The following is a 25,152-nucleotide window of genomic DNA, read 5'->3' on the forward strand; positions in this document are numbered from 1 at the left end:
TTATAAGATGGGAGGTGAATCAATGTATCTCAAAAAGGAGCTACCCCTAAGCGATGGAGCCATTACACTTACGCGCCATAGTCATATGCTTTGTTTAGCAGATACCCAAATGTACAAACTTATCAATTTACGACAATCAACAGTAATACCACTTATACCAACACCCCCTTTTTCGCCTTTAATAGTGGTCATTCGTAAGAATGAGTTTTTGATGGTTGGCGAAGGTACGATTGGTATCTTTGTGAATGCAAGCGGGGATGCTATACGAGGTACATTACAATGGTCTGATTATCCACAACATATTTCAGTCGACTATCCCTATACAACAGCGCTCTTGGGGAATAATACGATTGAAATACATAACATTATAGATCAAAAATTGGTACAAACTATTTGCTTGGATAAAACTCTAAAGGGGATTGCACCATGTCACGGTATTAAAGTATGGATATCAGATTTATCTGAAAGATTAAAATTACATCCAGGATCTAAACATGAAGGAGAGAGTTACATATCAACAGGATCAGCACATACACTTATGTTTAGTAAAGATGGAGTTTGGGCCCAAATAGCAACACCATTAGCTATTCAAGTAGATGCATTGTTAAAAGAAAATCTGGTGGAGGAAGCAATTCATTTAGCTGATGAACGTGCTCATAGTAAACATATTACGGAGCGTACAAGAACTGAGATTAATTATGTCTATCAAAAATGCGGGCTTATGTTGTTAAAAGAAACGCTTTTTGAAGATGCCTTTATGTTGATGTCCAAGGGTAAGATAGATCCTCGAGCTGTAGTTCAGATGTTTGAGGGACTTGCACAGCCCAGATGGATCAATGAGTCACCGCCGATGTCAGTCTTTGAGGGTGTCTGGCAGTTTATTCAAGAACTAGGGACAATCAAGGAGGTTGTGAAGAATAGATTAGAAGCTAATGGTGAAAAAAACAATATGCAGCGTACGTTATTGATGAATGCTAGAGAGGCACTTGAAAGATATCTAAAAATCGAACGTGATAAACGACCCTTTGTACAAGATGACATAATTTGTACAGTGATTGATACCTCGCTTTTAAAGATTTATATGTCGCAGAAGAATGATATTGCCATTCATCAACTCTTGGAGCAGAAGAACAATTGTAGTATAGAGGATTGTGCTAAAGCATTATCAAAAGCTAAGAAATTCAGCGCGCTATCAAAACTGTATCAGTCAAAGCATATGCATGAAAAAGTATTGGAGATTTGGACAAAAATATATTCTGGTGAATTACTACAGAATGATAAAGAATTTGATGATAAAGATGAATTATTACGACGTATTAAAGACTTGCTATTACAAGAAGATATACGAGATGAGGAACTACCTTTATCAGTCGTGATACGTTATGCATGGTGGCTAACTGATCAAAGCCCTCATGATGGAGTACAAGTTTTTATAAAATCACCACGTAGATATGAAATGGATTCTGATGAAATACTTGAAAAACTTGAAACTTATGATGAAGATATACAAAAGACCTATCTTGAATATCTTGTCCTTACTGAGAATAGTAAAAAATCTGAATATCATACGTATTTAGCATGCAGTTATGTGAAAGATATACAAAGAATATTGAAAGACTCAAAATGTTTAGAAGAAATGAAAAATACCCGTAAAATATATATACATATATACATATATGCAATGTATTCATATTAGATTGACTCTCTAAACTGTATTTTTTTTTTCATATTTTTATGTACATTTAGTTGAGGAATTCAAGCGACAAGTTGAATCCACTCAAAAATCAGCTAATCATTTCACATTTGTAGATTATCTTGAATCTCAACAATCAAACTTTCGTTTTATTAAGCCTCGACTTTTATTAATTCAACTATTAGAGATTTCTCAACTTTATTCTCCTGAAATACTATTAAATGTTCTTACAGAGGCAGGTCCTTTGAATATAGAAAAAGCGGTTGTTTATGGAAGGGTATGAAGTAGTTTTTTTTTTTTTTTTCCTTTTTAATATATTATGTATATATTCTTCTAATGTCCTTCTGTTGATATGGCTTTTCCTCTTTACTAGATGAATAAACATAAAGAGGCATTAGATATTTTGATACATGAATTACATGATTTTGTAGGAGCAGAAACATACTGTGTGACAAATGGAAAAAGCCTAACATTGAATAAAGAGAAGTTTGAAGAGGAATATCTTTCGACAAAACAACTCAACGAAAGACGTGCCTTATTTACCATGTTATTCAAATCTTACATCGCCATTAACAATAGGTAAAAAAAAAATGGGATTCACTTTTGTAATTCTTATTTATTTTTACTTACTTGATATTATTAATTAAGCGATTTAATGATAACTCGAAGTATGTATCTGTTGAACACACAAGGATTTTATCTCGATATTTTAAAAGTAAGTTTATGACAGTTATACGAATGATATATAATTTATGCTGTTGTTTCCTCGCCTCCCCCTTTTTTTTTTCAGGTACTTGAAATTATACCCGAAGACTGGCCAATTCATATGCTGCAAGACTTTTTGATTAGGTCTTTAAGAAGAACCTTGGATGATTATAATGAGAGCCAAATTGTGCTTGCTTTAAGTCGAGGAGAAAACTTGCTGGTAAATAACATGGCTATATATTTAGATGGTGTTTTTTTTTTATTTATTTAAAGATTTTTAAACTTTTTTTTTCATTTAATAGGTAAATAGCGAAATAATTCAGTTACAAAAGAAGATTGGACCTGTAGTAGTAGAGAATGATACAACATGTGTTAAATGTCATCGTGATATTGGCGATAAAATGTTTGTTCGAGAAAGTGAATATGGACAATTACTTCATCTTCATTGTGCAAAATTATTAGGTTTAGTAGAATAAATAATGTACTTACACAGAGATCAAATGATAAATTATTTCTATATATAAACGTATGATGTGATTGATTTACAATCATCACTTTATTGCTTGGAAAAAAAAAAAAAAAAGATGAATCAACATTTATAAATATAAATATGTATATATAAAATATGCATGTGTATTTTATTTTTTTTTTTTTTTTTTTTTTTTTTTTTACTATAAATAAAATGCTCAAACCACCTTCATATTCCAAGGTACAAAAGCCATTATTACATCCACCAAGTTATATACAACACAAAGATATACGATTCTTAATTACAGATACACCTTCTAGTAATACTATATCTCGATACATCAATGTATATATGTACTTTTTTTTTTTTTTTTTTTTTTTTTTTTTTTTTTTTACCCTCCCCAAAAAGGGCTTGGAAAACATATAAAATATAAAGGATTTATTTATTTATTTTTATTTTTGGATATACATATATAATAGGAGTTTAAGAGATGGAATGTAACTGATGTGGTTCGTTGCTGTAAGGCAACTTATTCACCCACGATACTGAACGAACATGGAATTAAGGTGCATGATTGGATGTTTACGGATGGAGACGCACCACCTAATAGTGTTATAGATGCATGGCTCAATTTAGTTGATCTTTTGTTTAAAGATACAACAATAAAGGAAATAAAGAAGAAGGAACCATGTATAGCGGTACATTGTGTAGCTGGGTTGGGAAGGTCTTATATTTCTTATACATTGCAACACATGATTTATAAGGAATTGACTAAAAAATAAATAAATATATATATATCTATTCATATAAAGGGCTCCATTATTAGTAGCTATTGCATTAATAGAAGAAGGAATGGACCCTTTGGATTCAATTGAATATGTTAGAAGGCATAGAAGAGGTTCAATTAATCAAAGACAGTTAAAGTATCTAGAAACATATAAAAGAAGAAGAAAAAGGAAACAATATCGAATAAAGAATGAATTAAAATGTTGTATATTATGATATACATGTATATTTATGTATTATTATTTAAAGGAAACTCTTGTATATAAATATATGTATATCTATATCTATTGCCGTAAATGTACTATGTAATTATTGTAAAATATAAACTGTAATAAACATGGTAAGACCAATAAAAAATTTGGAACACATCAAAGAAGAAGAATCATTTTCACTAGTAGCTGAGGTAGTATCAGAAGATGTCGCCACAGCACTCGAAACTAGAATATATAAAAGTTAGAAAAAAAAATAAAGTCTAATGAATAATTGTAGATATAAAGAGGAACTTACTTGAAGGAACATTTGTAGAAGATGCTGTGGATGAAGCCAAGCCATTAGGTGGAACAAAAGAATTAACAAAGACGGAAGGAATAGGCCATAAGGGTTCATTCCCTGAGCTTGGAGCTGTAGTTTCTGATGATGAAGCGTCGTTAGGTAAAGTGCTAGACCATTCAGGTGGAGGTGGAATATCCCAGGATGTTGATGGTGAATTCATGTTTGTAGTAGTAGTAGTATCAGCAACAGGTTGAGTAGTGCTCATGGGGTCATTGTTATTAGAGTCATTATTACCAGAATCTTTATCACCATGTGAAGGAGAATCTCCATGACCACCATGTCTTCCTATGCCCGGCCAATTATGAATGATACAACTTGTATAGCAGTCAGTGTCATCTTCACAGTCAACGATGCATTGATTTGTATCATTCACTTAACATAAGATTAATTATCAAGATTTATTTACTATCACACTAATATCTTACCACAATCAAAAAGACAAGAACTGTCATTTGGATCACAATCACAATGGGCTTTAACAAAATTATTAAGCAAGACTAAAGTAGTAAATAGAGCAATCAAAACTGTACTTTTCATATTAAATGGTATGAATAATTAAGCAAATTTATATAATTGAATTGCCCTTTTTATATGCTTTTTTTTTTTAAAGTTTGTATATAATTCTTATTACATGACTAACTTTCTGACTGTAGCTGTTTTAGAATGCATCTCCAGTACGTTGACTCACCTTTCTTTATACACTTTACTCCTCTTCTCCTTTATTTTTTTTTTATTTTATTTTAATAATAAATAATGACAAATAAATATAAATATATACGTATCAAAGATTAGCTTATTAAAAAAAATACATTAGTTCACAAATATTTAAATAGCTAAACATATAGTATATTTCAAGGAATACGTCAATATAGTAACATTATGAATAATAATAATAGAAGAACCTTTTTTTTTTTTTTTACTTTGCTTAATCATGCATGCATATAACTATTGTTACAAAAAATGTAATAAAATGACTTGAATACCTGCTATAAAAGCGATATATACATACATACATATTTATATATATTGCTCGATAGACTTATTACAGTTATCTCATTCTTATTTGAAAGAGAAATATGTCTTATTAAAATCAACTTAATATACTTATCAAAATACAAATTTAATGCATCTCCTAGTATTTTAATTTATGCATCCGAACATATACACAAATATACCCCTATTATTGTTCTATATGATTTCATTTTCTTAATGTATATAAAAGTTTTTTTTTATCTCTTTGCATATTGTATCTAGTTTAGACATGCATACACACAGTATACATTTGAAGGAAGGAAAAGAAGTTGTTGCGCAAACATTAGGTTCTTTTAAAATGCCTTTCAATCATATTTGCCTGATAATTCATTCTTTTTACCATTGTTATACCTAAATCTCGAATAGTAATATGTATTCTAATTTTTTCTTTGTAATTATAAAGATGGAAACAAAGCTATCTAATACGAGTATGATAGAATCGAAACTTTGGATAATAATACTTATGAGGGAGTAGTACTGTTAGAGCATAATGGGTTCTTTTATAAGAAAAAAATAAAATTCAGACAAGGAGACAAAGACTATGTAAATGAAGGATAAATGAATGGTTGGTATAGACATTACAATACAAAGAAGCTATAGTTTTACTGCTGTCAACTCGTTAAAAATTTAAGTTTATACATTATCGAAAAAATAAAATACTAGAGATTCTGATGATTTCTTCGAAAAATGCCAGATGACTGATCGTCTAAGCCTTCTCAATAAGGGGTACAAAAAGAAAAAAAAAACCCTCCTTATAGTCTCCTGAACCTAATCCATTCAAGTAATTCCGGTCAGTTATTAAAAGCATTCTATTTATGAGAATAAAGAGGCTGCTAACAAGGGATACGTGAGATTTTCTAATAGTAAAAAAAAAAAAAAAAAAAAAAAAAAATTGAACAATTTCAAAGATTTCCGATGTTGGTTTTCATACATGTTTGGATAGCTAGTATAACTGTCAAAGTCTCTAAAACTTGAATTGGCTGATGCATTTATATAAGCTACAATGCTTATTGGTCAATTCATTTTTTTTAATATAAAAATAAAATTATACGCGAGCTGTGCACACTTTTTTTTTTCTTGTTGAAAGTTTATGTGGAATTCAATTGCATTATGAACATTTTAGAACATAGAATAGCATCATTTCATAACTCGATAACCAAATGGCCTTATACGAATAAAAAATATCATAAAACAGAAACCGTAAAAAAAATAAAATAAAATAAAAAACTTGATCAAATCATAAAAGTTCATTTGTCTCAAAACTATTTGTTTTCTCTATCAATATCTATAGTTTGCAAAAGCTGGATTTTACTTTCTAACTCGACCCAAGTTACCAGATACAACACGATGCTTTTTGTGTGATATAGAATTGAGTCATTGGAAACAGGGACAATCACCTTATATACGTCATGCTACTGAATCACCATCTTGTCCTTGGGTCATTCTTAACTTTCCTGACGATCCTACAAAACGATCAACTATTAAACTGCAACCCCAACATCCTAAAATGCGTGCTGCTCGATTAGCCACATTTAATTCACATAATTTTTGGCCACCTGTGAAAAGGGATGTTGCTGGAAGACGAAAATTTTTAGCTTCAACAAAGGTATAAAAAAAATAATAATAATAAAAATAAAGAATGAATAAGAAATGATGATTGAACGACTAATGATGGGCTGATAGTTGGCAGACGCAGGCTTTATCTTATCACCTACATCAGATAATAAATCAAGAGTGAAATGTCCTTATTGTCAATGTTGTATCAATACACCTATAAATGATATAGATGCATTGCAAGTATTTTAGAATTTGTTGATAATAGAAATATAAATAAAAAACGAGGCATATTAACTCTTTTATTTATTTCTTTTAGAAAATCACACAGTCAATTTAATAGTGCATGTATATTTTTTGATCAATCAAACAATGTGGGATCAAAGGTACGAAGAAATACAGGAATAAGTATAAGTTCGACAGACACATACAAAACTGCTAATAGTGACATATCTGTAAGTAGTCTTATTCTTCCCCCCCAGATATGTTTGTTAATGGTTGAAATAGGATGTTGATGATAACGATGATAATGACTCGACCAAGAAATGTAAATCACCTGATTCAAATGGTGATAATAATTCAACCAAAAAACGTAAATCACCTGATTCAAATGATGATAGCTTTTGGGATATTGGGAATGTTTTATCACTTGAAAGCGCATTACCTAAAAAGATACGTAGACCAACATTTACATTTGGAACTAACCGAACTTCACACACTACAAAACGGCATATGGGTCAAGTGGATATTTTTTCAAATGCAGCTGTATTTAATAAGAAACAGCAAACATCATCAATAGAAGGAGAGCCTATAGTAGATGAACCTGTTGTAGCAATCAGAAGTAAGTCACCAATAAGGAAAAGAAAGAGAACAATATCAAAAAACAAAGAAGAGGAAAACAAGCCTATAGTAATTGAAACAAATGTGCCAGAAGAAAAGGAGACAACAAATGACCAAAAAGGAAAACAGCCTATAACTGAAGAAGACTTGACTGTTGTAAGTTTTATAATAATCACATGCTTGCTTGCTTGCTTGCTTATTTATTGCAATAAATAGGTACAAACACTGAAAAAAGATAAGGGTAAAGGACGTGCAATTGAACCTCCTCCTCCTACTACTTCTATCAGTCTTTCAAAATCCAAGCCAAAACCTGCGCCTAATCTTCCAAGCCAGTCTGCATTTACATTACAATCGAATCCTATACCCACACCCTCACGCCATAATCAATTCTTTTTACAATCAACACCTGTTAGATCAACAACTTCCAATAGGGTTCATGCTTCAGATATCTTTGGGGATATCTTCCCTTATTCACCCATTGTATCAAGTGATGATGACCAGCATCAACCATTTGTGACGCCAATGCAAGGACGAACAAGACAACTCATTAATGAACAAGGGAAATTAAATATGGAGTCTACCGAAACACCGCCTATCATGACATTGGATGATGACATGGACAAAGTGTTTGACTTGCAAGAAAAGGACATGACAGTAGAAGATTACCTTCAACATGTAATCGATACCAACATCTATAAAATACGTGAAGAAGGTAACAGACTCGTAAACCTCATTCAAGAAAAGTCGAATACAATTAAACAACAATTATTGAGTCAAAAAGTAAATTTATGAGAGAGAAAGATTTATTATTATTGTTAGTTTAATAATAAAAAGAAAGAAAGAAAGAAAGAAAAAAAAAAAAAAAAAAAAAAAAAAAGAGAAAAAAAAAATAAGAGTTAATTACTGGTGTATGTGACAAATCTATCTTCTCATCTAATTCTTGTTTTCTTGTTTTTTTTTTTTTTTTTTTTTTTTTTTTTTTGTGTGTGTGTATTCTTTTTTTTTTCTTTTAATTATGAGGAGAAGATGTAGACTCATTTGGCTCAGTTTCTTGGTTATTATTATTATATTGCATCTCCATCATGACAGGTCGTTGTTGTATCATGACAGGTGGCTCAGGATAACGCACCATCACACCTTGGTATTGATAAGGTGGAATCATAGGTGATCGTTGTGGTGATGGAAAACCTTGTGGAAATGGGGGTGAGGGCATCACAAAAGGTGGAGGAGGACTTATATAGGGAGCTTGTGGTGAGGGTACATAAGGAGGGTAACGATATGCTGGATATCCATAAGGATAGGCAATATACATGTCTTCTTCATAGGCAAATGAACTAAATTGAACTCGATATGATTTGTTTCCAAATGGCCAGGTGGGGCCAACCTGTTGAGCGGATTGTTTGTTGAAGGGAGGTGGCTTAAATGCGACGGACATCGTAATATGTTCTTTCTGTCCACGTTTAATGGATCGATTAGAAGGATGTGTATCAGCTGTGTCTGTGTTATGTGCGTGACTAGGAACAAAGACGGCTGCTGAAGGATTAGGTTTAAAAGCAGATGCTTTTACGTTAAACTTAAATGTACTCTTGGGTGAGGTAGTTGTATTTTTACTTGAGGGTGATGCAGAGGCAGCAGTAGTATTAGTCGTTGTCGTTGTCGTTTTCGCTGTCGTAGTAGCAGTAGTAGTTGCTGTTGGTGGTGGTGGTGGTGTTGTTGTTGTTGTTGTTGTTGCTGCTGTTGTTGTTGTTGTTGGCTTATTATCTTGAACAGGTAGAATTTTGCTTGGAGTCGGGGATGTCGTCTCATTTGGAGTTTTTTTATCATGAGAAGTTGAATCTTTCTTTATGGCTGTAGGTGAGGGTGAAACGATAGTATTATTATTTTTCTTACCCTTTGATAATAATGGTACCAAATCAGGGGGAATAGGTACATTTAATTTAAAAGACTGATGGAAGGCCTTCAATTCAGCTAATCGACCATCCTTTTCTCTCTTCTGTAAAGCTTGTTTCTTTGCATGTAATTTATCTTTTTCCATCATGGCAAATTGTTTAAATGTAGTAGCTACTTCAGCTTCAATTCGTTTGGGTGGTTCATTAGTCTTGATATATACAAATATATATATATAAAACGTTAACGTTGTTACTAACGTATTTTATCACTGTAACAAACCTTTTCGGTAGTTTCACCACGTCGAGGTAGATTAGCAATAGGTGATAAAGTAGATCCAGTTGATTTTGGAAGGTCAGAGGTTATCAATTTGTTTAAGGAAGCTATTTTTACTGATTCTTTTTTATTGTGATCTTGGTTTTGCTTTCGAAGTGCAGGAGGAAGATATTTATTTGGATTTGAGTCACGTACAACTGCACCATAAAGATCTTCCTCGTCCATACCGTCAATTGATACACCACGTTCTTCTAAAACATGAATATTTGTTGTAGTACTCTGTTAAACAGTTAGTACTATGCATCTAGTTTTTTTTTAAAAAAAAAAAATAAACTCACCCTTTGAATTTCATTAGCTACTTGAATTGCTCGCTTTTCACGATCTTTAAAGCCAGGCGCTAACCTGTTCAAAGGTGTTGTATATATTTCCTCATCGAAATCAGTTTTCAAACCAAACAATTTCTCATTGGCAGCAAATTGATCCCAAGCCCCTGTATCCTTTGACGATTCCAAATCATCTTCCAAAAGTTCTAATGCATCATCAGGTGTCCATTTATGCAACTCACGTTCTTTAATGTCCAATTTCCCACTGATATCTGAGTCTGTCTTAAAAGCTATGATAATAAAAAGAAAATAACGCATTAGAACATAAAAATCTATTCATTGATAAAATATTTACTGTTGCGATCAGGTGTTTCAGATGTAGTCAAATCAAGTTGTTCAACATTAATTTCAACCAAATCCTTGGAGAAAATTAATAAAGTGTTTTTAACAGGATTAGGATTCGTTTTATCTTTGTCAATGGGAGCAGAGGGATCAAAAATTTTTTGTGCAAGCTTGAGAGCAATACCCAATTCACCTTCTGTAGAAGCACCATGAAAAATGCCTCTGAATTTAGAACCATCCTTGACTGTTACTTCGACAACTGTACCCTATATGGATATATAAATATGTTTATAAAATTAAAAAAAAAAATGAATAAACATTAGTTATGTATTTTACAGTCAAGTTGCCAAGTAAAAAAAGCATTCTGTCATGCATTAAATTGTTTGAGGAAGAATCGTGCATAGTAGGTTCATTTTGAACTGCAGGCGCGTGATTACGACCGGCTGCTGCATTGGCCCATTTTCTATTGTTTGAATTATTATTGTTAACATTACGGCTATTAAAAGGAAAAAAAAAACATTAGTAAACTAAAAAGATTAGATTCATAAAATCTTTACTTTTGTTGTTTATGGGCTCCGTTATTATTATTATTTGAACCTTCTGACTGCTTCTTCCCTTGTAATTTTGAATAAGACATTTGTTGAAAAAGAAGAAGAAAAAAAAATCGTTTTTTTTTGATTTTTTTTTTTTTTTTTTTTTTTTTATTGATTTTACTTGTCCAATTGAGCGCCAGTGTTTTAAACGCAAAATCCATCTAGACCGGTTCAAAATGTATAGAGTAAAAAAAAAAAAAAAAAAGGACGTTTATGAACATAAAAGAAAATATGGAAAAATGAAACATACATAAAAAGAATATGTGATATCATCAACATCAGTAAATAGAACATATCTCTACATGATATCTTGCTAAGAAACAGCCAAATACGCATTATGGTCTATTGTGGCTATTTGTTGAAGAATTGCTTATTATTGAAGTCCCTAATAGGTTATTCATTAAATATGTGTGTTATGTAGGCTTTTTTCAGGATTAGATTCAATAAAAACAATATGAGACAAGTCCTTATCAATGATATATGTATAACGAAAGAATATATGAATACATTGAATAATGCAAGTCTTTATCAGTATATATAATTAACGAGAGTAAGATTTGAATACACAAATAGATCGTTATCTTTACTAATATCAGATCAATTCACTGTATACAATAGAACGCATTAATAACTAGAAAATGAGATCTTAAGCCAAAATCGTCTGAGAAATAGATACTAAAATATCTGTTTTTTGTTTTTTGATTTTTTTTTTTTTTGGCTTACCTTCTTTTACGTTCATTTCAGTTTGATTTTCTTTGGAAGTTCTACCATTTGTCCTAGTTGACCTGTCGATTGTCTTTGAAACATCTCTATAAGACTCCTTGGTATTCAGTTTTTCTAAAATATCCATCTTTTTATCATAAGGAATAGGTTTCATTCTATTGTATGTAATAATCTATGTGTTAAAGGGAATAATGCACACGTGTTGTTCAGATTAGTTACGAATTTAAAGAATAAATGATATTAAATATAAAGTAAACCTTTTTGTTATTTCAATAATGATATTAATTGGTCTAAAATAAGAAAAAGATAAGAAAGAAAAGAAAGGTAGAGTAACATGGACTAACTTTATAGCCTTCTATGTCACTTTGTTAGAAAAAAAAATATTTATATATCAGGAGGCAACAAAAAGGGCGAAGACTCGAATTAAAATACATCAGAAAATAGTGAATTGCTTAAGCGACTGATTTCTAGTGTGTATCTTATCCTGCTTCTTGTGACTTGAAAGAGTCTGTCGCAAGAATACACAAGAATTAGTATGCGAATAGTAGTACATTATGTATACGCGATAATGAAATACATATACTTTTCATATTTTGATGAACTATTCAAGTTCTACAGATCAATATGTTTCATTTAATTGCTCTTGATTATGTCGGCTTGTCTACAAACGTAAATGATTTATATCATTTTTTTTTTTTTTTTTTGGTACGTATGTATGTATGTATGTATGTATGTATGTATGTACGTATATTGATTCGAATAATTCCTAGAACTAATAAACCTATTGTCCTCTTTAGTAAATAAGATAATTATTATCATTCAAAAATATGATTTTCTTTATTGTCTTTAAATAGAAAAACGATTCAAAATTCTTTGTATGTATGCCGAGTGTTTACCAAAATCTTTTATATTTAAAGCAAAGTGCAATAGCTAGAATACAATAGGTTTTACAAAGAAATAAGTCTTAACAATCTCAAGAAAATTAACCTTAATACAGTTTCAATGGTCAACATGCTTTTATCATGAGTAAATAAAATAAAAAAGTATAATAAATAGTTTATAAATGTATCCAAGCCGAAAATAAATAAACAAATAAATAAATTTATGTAAGCTATTGCGTACTGCTGCTACTATCAAAATGACTAAGCTAAGCTAAGCTTAAAAAAAAAAGAAAAAAAAAATTACTGTTGATTCATAATTATTCTCATAACATCTTGCTCCGTACTTGGTTTTGTAATATAAGTTTCAGTTAAAATATTTGCTTCTTTCTTCTTTAAGCATTCATCAAAACCATCTTCTACAAGCTGATGTGATAAAAACCAAAATTTAATCGAATATTCTGGATCAATAACCCAATTTCTTGAATCTCTTATATCACCACCAATAAAGCATGACTGTCGAGTTAGATATTGAAAACATTCATTTATATCGTAATAATCTTGAAAAATAATCATTTTATCGCGAATAGATGGGCCAGGAATATAGTCTATTCGAATATCATGCGGCACAACTCTTTGTAATGCAGCTATATTGTTTTCAATGTTAATTCATATACTATGCTTTCGTTATTCTCGATCAATGAAAAGAAAAACACACACACACACACACACACACATACTTACTAGGTAAAAGGGCAGCAGCTGTGAATTCACCTAGGATACTTCCTAATTTTAATTGAAGACGTAATAAATGTAATGCTTGTATTGCAGGCATATGAATGAGATCTTCTGCTGTCTTTAATGTAGGCGGCTCATTTATGACCCCCACAACTGGCTTCTGATGAAGTGTTAAAATTTGACTACTTGACTGTTGATCATCACTTATGGGCGGTGGTGGTGATGATGATGATGATGATGCTGTAGACTCTTTATGCTGATTTGTTGACTTTTGTTTAAAAGGTATATCAACATTCATTTCAGTGGTCATGGTGGTTGGTTCTTGCCGCTGCTTTCTTTTCCTTGGGAAATTCTTTATCGGTTCCTGAGAACCCTGATTTAGTGTAATAATCTCATTTGTAATAAAGCCTTCATATCTATCAGCCTCAAATCCTAAATCATTTATATCTGGAACCTCCTTTTGTTGTGAAGTTATATGTAATGCTTTATCAAAATCGACAATATGTTGATTTTCTAAAATCATATCTAATAATGCAGGTGTCTGAAGAACCTCATTAGGCTGTTTATATATACCATACATCTTTTGCTTATATTCCCCATGATCATTACTAGGAATGATACGAGACTCAGTCCAAATATGAGGCACAGATCCTTTAAGGGTTAAAAACTTAAGTGTCATGTGGAGTACACAAGCTCTAAGGTATTTAGCCTCATATTGTGATACCGCTAACTCTGCCTTTAGCTGTTTAATTTCTTCAACATACGACGCCCATTGTCTTTCTCTTTCCTTTTGACGCTGTTGTTCACGCTCTCGAAAGGCACGCTGAGCAGCTCGGTTTTGAGCTCGTCGTTCTTGAAGCGTGGGTGGATTGGGCTTTCTACCAGGTCGCTTTCGTTTACGAATTCGTTCTCCATTAGCATTTTCAATGCCTACATCGCTTTCTTGATCAAAATGCTGGAATGAGAAGCGATGTGTACGTACAGTTTCATCTGATGAATTTGACATGATGTAGATTAATTAGTGATAAAAAAAAAACTGTTTTCTACTTTTTTTTTTTTCTTTTTTAGAATTATCCAGACAGTCTTTGAATGGAATATAATTTACCGAAAAATATGTAATATATTATTGGGTATTTTTCTTTTAAATTAAATAATTCAAGGATTTTTTTTTCCTGCTTGAGAGGAAAATAAGTAATTAAATTCTGATTGGCTGTCTAACACTATTGTTCATTTTAACTACTACATTAAGTTTTATAGGACATGCGATTATCAAGAAATGGATACATGCTGACTATTATGTCAGAAAGTATATCTTTTCAAAGGAGAATAGCAGTGTTCGACATTGGTTATCAGTCTCAATTGCCACAAAAAAAAAACATGAATTCAGATTTACTCATTGTGAATAATAAGAATTATTCCATCAATGACATCCTTTTTTCTATTTTTTTTTTCTTTTTTTTTATTCTACATCTACTATATCCATTCTTCTAAAATACATTTATTTTGATTATTCTAATAAAATAGTTTTTTTTTCTTTTTTTTTTAAATAATGCTTCACATTCTGTAATGAGTAATATTATGCAAATGAATCAGTTTGTAGTAAATAGAGTATAATTGTTCACTCATTTTCTAGTGTGAGAATAAATTTTATGAATGCCCATGGCTGAAGTCATGGCTACGATAATGGTTGCTCCTGATATACTATAAATATCAGGGTATTCATGTAGTATTAAAATACCAAACAAGAAGGCAAAGACAACATCGTTCATACGCATTAAAGTACCAGGTCCTGCGGGTGCCATCTGAAGGCCTTGGTTCAGGAAGCATTGACCCACAAAGGCAGTTAAGCCGACTAAGGTGAGTACACTATAGTCATATCCAGTACGGGGTAATACTGGCTCCTGCATGAGAAACATACCAAGAGGACTGACGATAATAGAAACAAAACCAAAGTAGACAACGTGGACCATATAATGAGCTCCACGTCCAATTTTGCGCACAGTGACATAGGCTACAGCAGACATGATAGCACCTAATAAAGCGCACATGATGGCAAATAGACGTTTCAATTCACTCACTGTATCGGATCCTTGAGGGAGTTCATGACCGCTACTGCTATCAAATAGAAACTGTGGTTTAGAGACTAAGATGACGCCTACCAAACATGCAACTGAGCAAAAACAGTCAAATAACGTAAAAGGTTCTCGTAAGACAATAGCAGCAAGAATAGCAGTAAAGGCAGGACCCAAAAAGAAGACAACTAAAATAGCAATGATACATTGTTATATAGATAGATAGATAGATAGACTTATATATGTGTATCTAATTTACCTGTAGCATCAGCTAAAGGGAGTTGCGTGATACTGTAAAAGAAAAGACAAAGACCAAGTGTACCAGCTAAGCCTCTTAAGAGAAGCCAGCGACGTACACCACGTTTACCTAATGGATTTACTTTATAAATAACACAACCCATGAGACCCAAGATGGTTTGGACAATTGAACGAGCAAAAACAATTTCAAATGAGGGAAAATTAGTGCCACTCAATTTGACAAATAATGACATGGTGGAAAAGCCCAAGGCAGATAAAGTCATAAAAATAAGACCCGTTATTTCTCGCTTTTTATTATGGTGTTGTTTAGGCTTTGGAAGTAATGGTGTAGATTCTGTTTGTGATGTCGTAATGGAAATCACAGATGTAGTTGGCGGATCATTGTTTTGAATCATTGTCGAATAAAAAAAAGAATGAAAAAAAAAATGAAAAGAGAAACAAAAATGATAAAAAATAAAAATAAATCAAGAATTTTAGAGTTTAATTTTAAAATTATTATGTTTATTTAAATAGCTTAAATTTTATACATAGATGCCATTGCTAACAACACGCTTGCAGCCATAAGTACTTCTACCAGCATGACAATCTTCATATGTGTTACAGCTATATATATATATATATGTATATATTTTAAAAGAGAAATTAGTAAATACATAATAGATATTCATACACATATATTATATGATATTACCATCGAATACAATAATCTGGATTGCTGGGCTCAATTAAATTAACATAATATTTGTAGCCATAGCAGATCGAGTTGGGAGGGGAACCTTTACCATGATCATCGTATTGTCCGCCCTCATCTTTAGTAGAAAGTTCATATGCAGCAGGGTTAAATTTACCTGTCACTTGAATATAACCGGCTGTTGTATTCTTGTAAAAGTGAGCAGTTTTGATAAAATTAACAGGTAAAGTACGGGCACCAGGAGCTTTAGCAGAGGGCTTCAAGCAGAAAGCTACTGCATTCTTTTCTGATTTAGAAATCGCTTCCACATCCACTTTACCCTTATTATCGGCCTTACCACCTGGACTGTTTGGAAGGAAAAGACAAAAGTCGGAGGAGCTAGTGATTTGAGCAGTCAAGCCATAATTAGCAATGTTGGGTGGTGATGCAGTTGGAGCAGAAGAATCAGTGGTAGGCTTCTTTGTGGACTTTTTAGTGGTGGTTGTCTTCTTTTTTGTAGTAGTAGCTGTTGTTGTTTTCTTCTTACTACCCGTCTTCTTCTTGGTAGTGGTTTTCTTCTTACTATCGGCCTTCTTCTTGGTAGTAGTTTTCTTGTTACTGACACTATTAGAAACACTGACACAGAGCTTTTGACCCATCTTTAAATTACTACATTTAGAGTTGACTAATAAAATATAAGTAAACTAGTAAATGTAAAAAAAAAAAAAAAAAAAAAAAAAAAAAAAAAAAAAAGACAATCATTTTTGGTTTTTACTCGAAGAATTTAAAGAACGTAATTTGGTGGTGGTAATATGATTTTTCATTGCAATATCATAACACTATAAAGAATATTTAGAATTATTTTCATTTACTAAACAGATAACTGTCTATACTTTACTGTATCACTTGCAACTACTTTATAGGTTTTTAAACAGTTAGTAGGTGCGGCTTCAACTGTAAATACGGCTGCAATACAAGCAAGTGCAATGGCAATCGGGGTACGTACGAACATTATTTAAAAGGAAAGTATATATAAAAGAGAGTTATCTCTCAATATTTTATAATGAAGGGAAAGGAAGTTTTTTTTTTTTTTTCTTAATGAAAAAGAAAAATATAAATATTTATATCCAAGTTAAACCCTCATATTTATACAATTATTAAGTGTCGGGAGAACACAAATCGAGCCTTTTTTTTTTATAAGATTGGTAATACTTTCCTGGATAAAAGGCCGTAATACACATGTTACATATAAAAATGTAAGGTTTTTTTTTCTTTAATGTAGATCTCTTTTTATCATTTTACATACTAAATTTATTCGCATGATTTATACATAAAAAAAACACACACATATACAAATGAATAATGCCCATTCTTCTTTTCTTTTTCTTTTTTTTTTCTTAGCTTCTTTATTCCTCTATAGAATGATTATAATAGCTAATTTACTTTAACTGAGACTTAAACGTAAATAGATGTTGGAATTAAATGCTTATTTTCAGAATCAAAGTGTCACAACACAACTATATTAAGCGAATGAACATAATGTTAGACAGCAACACTTTCCCCGAATTTATTGGCATACCATTTTCGATAACAACAACTGCATACATTATCCACAGTACAAGTTTCTTTCTATTAACTTATAGTAATTTTTATTTTAAATACTCTTGGTAAATTTGAAATAATACATTCATATCTATTTTTTTTTTATTCTTTAGTAGGGCCTGTAAAGTGATTAGTATAAACTCTTCTTTATGGAGTTGATGTTCTTAGATTCTATACACTTTTTTTTTTCATGTGGTAGCAATACTGCTTCTTATGATACAAAACGTGTAACTTTGGATAATAGTCATACATGCTATAAAGTATATCGATTTAGGATCTTAAAGACGAATTTTATTATTTAAAAGAAAATCTATAAAGTACGTCAATATTATATGCTATATTTTTATACAATAATTATTTATCAGGCTGCTAAAATTAGGATGATTATCAACAGTATCCAGTAGTGTTAAACTTCTGGTATAATATCTACTTGTTACAGAACACTCATTTATAAACAGGTTAACACAGTATTGCTCTCTGATAGATTTTAATGTAAATAATCAATCATTTGTGCTTAGTATATTAGATAACAAAAAGATAGAGAAAGCTAAAGTTAAGTCTAGCTATTATACAGTTCTTACATAAATCGACAACCTATTGAATGGAGCTTATTTCTTTACTCACTTGGATAATAGACTCAGGAGATTGCATATTATTCTTTAGTTTCTAGAAGCATGCATTATTACGTCACATTCTACTACTTCAAATACGGTTTACTTTAACATATTGCGCTTTTCCTACCCTTTTTTTTTCATATTTATTAGTTTATGTTTAGTAGTTTTATTGCTTGCCATGTTAACGACCATAACTGGAGTAGGCAAAGCATATAAAAGCCAGAACACGGAATATATTCTATTGCAGATGTGAGTTATCCAGTTCACATTACAACACATCATTTGGTAAACTTTTTTTTTTCTTCCTGAAAAAAAGTTGATAAATATATTGTTCTCTCTTCTTATTAGAAGTTGTTATTTATTCTAGATCAAAATCCAGCAAAATATAATATTTTTATACGTACTCCTTTAACAATGCATTGTAATGTAGTAACAAAAGTAACCCCAATTTCTCGTGTTTATGTAAAATTTTTTATTCAACAAAAATGAATACAAAAAAGGTGTACATATACATATGAAATATTACATATATAATTAAGCAGCATTGTCTGATCCTTCTTCATCTGTTTCTTCACCAGATAATTCTTCAGATTCAGTAATTTCGCTTTCTTCATCTTCTTCTTCTTCATCTTCTGAATCTCTTTCTCTCTTAGCAACAATACAGTTACGAGCAAGATGGCCTGATTTACCACAGTTATAACACGTCTTAACAGATCTTTGTCTTTGAGCAACAGTAGTCAAAGGGCAATTACGAGCAATATGTCCTCTTTTCTCGCAATTATAACAAAGAATATCACTACTTGCTAGACAATCTTTAGCAAAATGATTAAGCCCACCACATTTGTTACAAATCACAACTTTTTGAAAACGTCTCTTATAACGCATTCCTCCTCTTTTGGGCGCATCATTATTGTCTGCATTATTATTATTTTCTCTAGGGCGTAACTCATTAGTGCAGTTCTTAGCAATGTGTCCCTTTTTTTTTTAAAAAAAAAAAAAAAAAAAAAAGTAAGTAAATATATTCATTATTGTAAACCTTCTTCAGTAGCTTACCATTTGTTGACAGTTAAAACATTGCTTTTCATCTTTATTGTTAGAACGAGGGTTGGTACATTGAGCAATGACATGGCCAGCTTTTTTTTTTACAAATTGATGAATATTTTACTTTATATTTTTTTAAACATGATAAATATTACCTTCACCACAGTTAAAGCATTGCTTAGGCTCGACTACTTTAGGTTCAGTACATTCATTAGACAAATGTCCAGGTTGTTTACAGTTATAGCAAAGTCTTTCAGCTTCAGCACAAGCACTTGCAAAATGACCAACTATAATTAAAAAAAAACAATAATAATGAATAATCATTCATGTACCAAGATCATTTGATTATATGTACCGTTCCCGCACTTGTAACAAGACTTTCTCATGTAAACCATTTCCTTCTCTCGCTGTCTTTTATACGAAAAAAAAAAAAAAAAAAAAAAAAAAAAAAAAGAAAAAAAAGAAAAAAAGAATAGAAAAAAAAAAACTTTTTTAAAAAATAAAAAAAAAATTTAGTAAACTCCTTCAATGCACAATACGAAAATGGAAATATTTCGCTTTTCCGCAAACGAATATGATTAAACGTTAACCACTACTGCTTTTATATGATCTATGAATCCTTGTAGATTTATAAAATCGAACTGTTATAATAACAAAAAATCCTTGGTAAACTTATTGTTCTACAACTAGTAGGTAAAACAAAAAAAATGAATGCAGGGCGTTTCTTTCTTTCTTAATTTCTTTTTATTATTATAATACTTTGTTAAATTGAATACTGCTATATCATTGAATATAACATATAATTCAACAAAAAAGAGCCATAAGACTATTTTTTCTTTTTTTTAGAAAAAAAAAGATATAGCAAAGCATTTGAGCAAGTTCTAACAATGAATATTACCATTATATAATAGTGGAATAAGTGTATTTAATGATGCTATTTGTCAAAAAAAAAAAGGGTAATTTTTGTAAAAGACAGGTTAACCTCTTCTTTAAAATGAACACAAAATAAGGCAAAATGTCAACTTGACCTTTTTATGCAATTGTAGCGTCAATCAAATATAATTGGCTTCTGTGTCCTGACGCCACAAAAAAAAAAAATAAAAAAATAAAATAATAAAATGAAATAAAATAAAAAATAAAATCTTACATTTCACTTTTCTTTACGTCTATAAATTATGAGTGATTCTGAAGATGAAAAACTAATAGACTATTCTCAGTTACTGAATAAGAAAAAGGTAAATAGATAAAAGTATATCAGTTGGAGTATTAATCATAACAATAATAACAGTTTTAAGAAGATAGTCCTAAAACGAGGTGTCAAATCATCCAACTATTCATCTGAACAACAACTCTCTAATGCACGTGAAGCACTTTTTAGTTGTCTCTTGCAGACTGCATCATCAAAAAACGCTAGTCAAGGTGAACTCTCTCCAAATAATGGGTGGACTTTAGTGAAACAAGTCAAGGGAACCCATTTACACACAATGGGATTCTCTCATGATGGTCAAATTGCCCTTTATCCAGAGGAAGCTGCTTTTTTGGTTTCTCGAAATGCACTAGTTGTTCATAATAATGACCAAAAGCCTATCTTATTCGAGAATTTTTTAGAGATCATGTGTGAATCTAGAGATGGCTGGATAACTTATGACAAATTCCAAGTGTATGCTTATTTAAAACGATTGGGATTTATTGTGATGCGATCCAAACCTGTTATTAGGCAATTGCAAGAAAGAACGGTTAATAAACTGGAGCAACAACCTATATCTATTTGGAAATTATTTTTTGATAGAATCACTCATTGGATTTATGATCATCAAGCCCCTATACGACCTCTTGTATGGGATTACCGATATCGAGATTACATGACTGTTTATTCTACACTACAAATAATACCTTCTTCACCATGGTATAGGCCCTTTTATCACACTCCTAAATTTGACTGGGATGTCTACAAGCCAAGACCGACTTGGAAGAAAAGGGATCCAGGTATACCTGATTTTCAAGTGGTAGTTAGAAATATTCATGATAGGATGCCTTCCTTATATGAGCAAAACGCATGGTTTTCATATAGCAAGCCTGGATATGAACCTGTTGGATTGCGAAAGACCAAATTGGATAAAGATGTACCTACACTTATTATGGCACTAGTAGGTGAGGATGGCGTAACATTCTTAAGGATGATTGGAGACGATTTGGCAGATATTTCAATGGATCAACATAATATTCAACGGAATAAAATAAAGAAAAAGAGTGAGAGAATTATAATGTAGAATAGCAATATACTTTCATTCCTTAAAGTATATAAATTAAATATACCTTTTCTTACTATTACTACTACTATTGTGTAAAATAAATAAATAATAAAGTCTATTTGATGCATAATTACTATTATCTTTTCATGTACTAAGTATTCATTACTTCAAGTATAAATATATTTAATTCATAATGATTTTATTTATAAAAAAACAAACACATACAATATATATATATATATCACACACAAATACAAGTTTTTTCTAAGCAGAAAGTAAAGCCATCTTTTCATCACTCAAATCTTTATAGCGTTGTTGTAACTCTCTTTCTCGTGAACTTAATTTATAGACTTCTTCTTGAAGTGCTTCAAGACGTCGAGGAAGGGCTACACGTTCTGCCATTTGCAAATTAATAAAACTTTGATATTCAATTTGTGCTGCTTCATAGGCTTCATAGGCTTCAAGGATTTGTTCTGATAATAATTTAGAACGCTGCATGTAACCACCTAATCTCACATCTAATTTCGTTTCTAACTTGCCAGCTCTTGTTGCATCTCGAATCATTGTTTGTCGGTTTGCCTATTTTATTTAAACACACATATAAGATAAAAATACAAATACATTTTAGAAATAGATATTCCTACCTCTACAATCTTGCCAAGCCCTTGTATCATATCTTGTTCATCATCCATTTCATCTAATGTCATGAAACGATTAAATTTGACTGAAAACAGAAGCTCATCATGCTCTTTTTCCCATTTCTTTTCAAATGCTTCGTCATTAGCAACCCGTTTCCAAACAGCCTCTTTCACATCATCATCATCATCAACACCCAACATCATCTTGATTTCCTCATCAAGCTCCTTACGAGCATCTTCTAGTGTAGCAGAATCAAACTCTGATTCCAAATTGGCTATATCATCACTTAATTGACTTGCCCCAGGAGCTATCTTACTACCAGTAACAGGATACTTGACTGCATCATGTTTTAAAAGTCGAATCATTTCTTCTTGAATCATTTGTTCAATTTCATCTGTTGCATTTGGAAGTTTAGGAATAGTAATAGGACGAGGAAGATTGAGTTGAACAGGTCGTGATCGACGTGCTGCTAATTCTTGTGCTTCTTCTTCTGCCTTTTGAATCTCTGCGCGTTCAATATCACTCATATCTTCAACAACTGTCGTCGACTCCTCAGCTTTAGACGACTCTTCTGTCTGTTGTTCAGGTAATTTAATCTCCCATTCATTACGTGGTTTGGGTAAACTAGCTAAACCTTGCAAAAGTGTACGTTTATGTTGTACTTTCTTTTGTGGTGTCTCTGCACCAAAAGGTGCGGCACGTAAAGGTGTGGCCATAGGATTTGGTGTTTGAATCACACTATGTTTAGGTGTCGCTCCCTCAAATCCAGTTCCTACATCTAAAAGTGCTGTGTTTTCACCACCCAATAAAGGAGTCTGAGCACTGCTAAGGGCCTTCAAATTACGTGCTTCAATCAATAGATTATCATTGGTAGGGGGTGCACGAGGCGTTCTCATGGCACGTAAATTGGGTGTTTGAAAGGCATAGTCACCTACAAGCCCCTCTGTAACTTCATTCTCTACTACTAAACTTTTTGCTGTTTCACCTTCAAATCCAGATTTTACAATCTCTTCTAATTCTTGTTCTCCAACTTGAGGAGCAGGTAAGACTAATTTGCGTCGCTTTGAGATTTGTTCCTGTTCTTGTTGTTTCATGATAAGTTTAGCATTTTTAGCTGCTACAAATTGACCTTGGTTTCCTTGGGGTCCGGCATTAGGGTTTTCCTTAGCCTTACGTTTCTTTTCGCGATTCTTTTCATCTTCAATATCTGCACGACGTCGATTAAGTTTAGAAAGATATACATTTGTCAGCTTTCCTGGATCTGTCTTCTTATTAGCTTCCTCGGTTGTGTCATAGAAGCCTAAAGCAGGTTTCTTTTCAAATGGAATATCTGTATTATAATCCATAACATTCTTCTTTGTCTTCATACGCATACTATCAATAAAATGAAAACAGCTTAATAACCACTAGAATATATATATATATATATATGAACATAAAATATAACTTTACTGAATACCAGCCGCTTTTAATTCTCTTCGCTTCTGTAAGGCAGTCAATCGTCGTGCTTCTTCTAACTGTCGCTCTCTGGCTTTTCGTTTGGCTTTTTTACCTTGTGTATTTGCAAGACGTGCACGTGCTTCTGATAACATTTCCTTTTCGTCTTCGTCCATGTCGACAGGATCAGGTCGTGCAGGCTTTGATTCTGGCTCTGGATCGACCTCACCAGGTCGTAATTTACGAACATCATCTGCACTTGGACCCAAACCTTCAGCTCCTGTCAAACTTAAATCAGCTCCTTCACGAGCCTCAGCTTCATCTAAAAGACGTTGATAGCGTTCAAGACATTGAGCAGGTGTACGACCAACAATAGGAGCAATAGTACGCCATTGTGTAGGCATTAATTTTGCAAGATGTAATAATTTTTTCGTCTTCCTCTTTTGACCATTCAGTCTGCAAAAGAGATAGAAAAAAAAATATATAAAATAAAATATAAATTAGTTATATAAAATAATTAAAGTTGTGATGAACTGTTATTTTTTTTTTTTTTTTTTTTACTTTTTTGATGCTGGGATCGAGCCATTCGTACCATCTGGCTTTGCATTGCTTTGGTGTTTTGCGAACTAATAAAGATGAAATACCGCCCATTGGTTTTTACCATATTACTGACAGCAGCTTTTAGGATTTCGTCTTCTGTATTTTTCCAAATGCCACCTTTGATGATGAACTTCATTGCGTTATTTTAGATTTAGAATTATATTTTATAAAAGAAGAATAAAAAAAAAAATCAGAACCATATATTTTAATAAAAAAAAAAAAAAAAAAATGTTGTCAACGTCATCGATTTTTATTTTCACCACAACAACTATTTTTTTATTTTTTTTTTTAATGCAACTTAAAGCTCTTAATTGTAAATTGTCTAACTGATTGAGTGATTCGAGTACTAAGATTATTGGTTTTAATGAAAATAGCTTTCCTTTATTCCCAACTGTAACGTTTTATTAAAGAAGTAGAAAGTTATAAAATTAATCTTCATTATTTAACTTTATATTATTCTGAGCTATTCTTGTAGCACTATTTATATACACATTTAGAACTCTACATATCCTACAGATGTGTTCTATTCTTGTATTTTTTTTTTTGACTAACAGAATAAATAAATATGGGACTATA

General features: G+C 31.6%; 11 protein-coding genes across 11 annotated transcripts; 5 read left to right on the forward strand and 6 right to left on the reverse strand.

Moving 5' to 3' along the window:
* Window positions 1–211: 211 nt before the first annotated feature.
* BX663DRAFT_442122 (uncharacterized protein) lies at window positions 212–910 on the forward strand (the record flags this gene model as incomplete). The annotated part of the gene is made up of 1 exon (XM_051523498.1): window positions 212–910. A coding segment is annotated over one exon (699 nt), but the record flags the coding sequence as incomplete, so codon positions are not given.
* Window positions 911–1,216: 306 nt separating this feature from the next.
* BX663DRAFT_442228 (uncharacterized protein) lies at window positions 1,217–2,538 on the forward strand (the record flags this gene model as incomplete). Its single annotated transcript, XM_051523505.1, has 4 exons — window positions 1,217–1,649; window positions 1,747–1,970; window positions 2,067–2,272; window positions 2,484–2,538. 4 exons carry the CDS (start codon window positions 1,217–1,219, stop codon window positions 2,536–2,538), a joined length of 918 nt encoding a protein of 305 aa, XP_051378916.1.
* Window positions 2,539–3,080: 542 nt separating this feature from the next.
* On the forward strand, window positions 3,081–3,869 carry BX663DRAFT_555470 (protein-tyrosine phosphatase-like protein; the record flags this gene model as incomplete). Its single annotated transcript, XM_051531627.1, has 3 exons — window positions 3,081–3,212; window positions 3,347–3,591; window positions 3,680–3,869. The coding sequence occupies 3 exons, from the start codon at window positions 3,081–3,083 to the stop codon at window positions 3,867–3,869; spliced, it is 567 nt and encodes a 188-aa protein (XP_051378917.1).
* A 93-nt stretch (window positions 3,870–3,962) lies between these two features.
* Window positions 3,963–4,742, reverse strand: BX663DRAFT_555471 (uncharacterized protein; the record flags this gene model as incomplete). The annotated part of the gene is made up of 3 exons (XM_051531628.1): window positions 3,963–4,090; window positions 4,161–4,577; window positions 4,631–4,742. The coding sequence occupies 3 exons, from the start codon at window positions 4,740–4,742 to the stop codon at window positions 3,963–3,965; spliced, it is 657 nt and encodes a 218-aa protein (XP_051378918.1).
* A 1,436-nt stretch (window positions 4,743–6,178) lies between these two features.
* On the forward strand, window positions 6,179–7,408 carry BX663DRAFT_229044 (uncharacterized protein). Its single transcript, XM_051521806.1, has 5 exons — window positions 6,179–6,437; window positions 6,529–6,843; window positions 6,921–7,030; window positions 7,111–7,177; window positions 7,255–7,408. The coding sequence occupies exons 1-5, from the start codon at window positions 6,348–6,350 to the stop codon at window positions 7,291–7,293; spliced, it is 621 nt and encodes a 206-aa protein (XP_051378919.1). The 5' UTR covers window positions 6,179–6,347; the 3' UTR covers window positions 7,294–7,408.
* A 1,232-nt stretch (window positions 7,409–8,640) lies between these two features.
* BX663DRAFT_555473 (uncharacterized protein) lies at window positions 8,641–11,929 on the reverse strand (the record flags this gene model as incomplete). Its single annotated transcript, XM_051531629.1, has 7 exons — window positions 8,641–9,729; window positions 9,801–10,073; window positions 10,133–10,407; window positions 10,473–10,725; window positions 10,796–10,955; window positions 11,017–11,074; window positions 11,776–11,929. 7 exons carry the CDS (start codon window positions 11,927–11,929, stop codon window positions 8,641–8,643), a joined length of 2,262 nt encoding a protein of 753 aa, XP_051378920.1.
* Window positions 11,930–12,788: 859 nt separating this feature from the next.
* Window positions 12,789–14,881, reverse strand: BX663DRAFT_523298 (uncharacterized protein). The gene is made up of 3 exons (XM_051529502.1): window positions 14,641–14,881; window positions 13,398–14,506; window positions 12,789–13,300 (listed from the first exon to the last, which is right to left on the reverse strand). The coding sequence occupies exons 2-3, from the start codon at window positions 14,395–14,397 to the stop codon at window positions 12,957–12,959; spliced, it is 1,344 nt and encodes a 447-aa protein (XP_051378921.1). The 5' UTR covers window positions 14,398–14,506; window positions 14,641–14,881; the 3' UTR covers window positions 12,789–12,956.
* BX663DRAFT_229158 (uncharacterized protein) lies at window positions 14,871–16,307 on the reverse strand. The gene is made up of 3 exons (XM_051521807.1): window positions 16,249–16,307; window positions 15,723–16,055; window positions 14,871–15,651 (listed from the first exon to the last, which is right to left on the reverse strand). The coding sequence occupies exons 2-3, from the start codon at window positions 15,982–15,984 to the stop codon at window positions 15,014–15,016; spliced, it is 900 nt and encodes a 299-aa protein (XP_051378922.1). The 5' UTR covers window positions 15,985–16,055; window positions 16,249–16,307; the 3' UTR covers window positions 14,871–15,013.
* BX663DRAFT_523303 (uncharacterized protein) lies at window positions 16,201–17,502 on the reverse strand. The gene is made up of 4 exons (XM_051529503.1): window positions 17,290–17,502; window positions 17,167–17,230; window positions 16,413–17,076; window positions 16,201–16,324 (listed from the first exon to the last, which is right to left on the reverse strand). Exons 1-4 carry the CDS (start codon window positions 17,401–17,403, stop codon window positions 16,243–16,245), a joined length of 924 nt encoding a protein of 307 aa, XP_051378923.1. The 5' UTR covers window positions 17,404–17,502; the 3' UTR covers window positions 16,201–16,242.
* Window positions 17,503–20,801: 3,299 nt separating this feature from the next.
* BX663DRAFT_523310 (uncharacterized protein) lies at window positions 20,802–22,030 on the forward strand. The gene is made up of 2 exons (XM_051529504.1): window positions 20,802–20,883; window positions 20,947–22,030. The coding sequence occupies exons 1-2, from the start codon at window positions 20,824–20,826 to the stop codon at window positions 21,916–21,918; spliced, it is 1,032 nt and encodes a 343-aa protein (XP_051378924.1). The 5' UTR covers window positions 20,802–20,823; the 3' UTR covers window positions 21,919–22,030.
* A 65-nt stretch (window positions 22,031–22,095) lies between these two features.
* BX663DRAFT_523313 (pre-mRNA splicing factor component-domain-containing protein) lies at window positions 22,096–24,794 on the reverse strand. The gene is made up of 5 exons (XM_051529505.1): window positions 24,646–24,794; window positions 24,538–24,602; window positions 23,992–24,416; window positions 22,545–23,913; window positions 22,096–22,479 (listed from the first exon to the last, which is right to left on the reverse strand). Exons 1-5 carry the CDS (start codon window positions 24,710–24,712, stop codon window positions 22,165–22,167), a joined length of 2,241 nt encoding a protein of 746 aa, XP_051378925.1. The 5' UTR covers window positions 24,713–24,794; the 3' UTR covers window positions 22,096–22,164.
* Between the last annotated feature and the right edge of the window lie 358 nt (window positions 24,795–25,152).

This window comes from Cokeromyces recurvatus (genome assembly GCF_025118155.1).
Source record: "Cokeromyces recurvatus strain NRRL 2243 chromosome Unknown BX663scaffold_35, whole genome shotgun sequence".
In the NCBI taxonomy this organism is placed as follows: domain Eukaryota; kingdom Fungi; phylum Mucoromycota; class Mucoromycetes; order Mucorales; family Mucoraceae; genus Cokeromyces; species Cokeromyces recurvatus.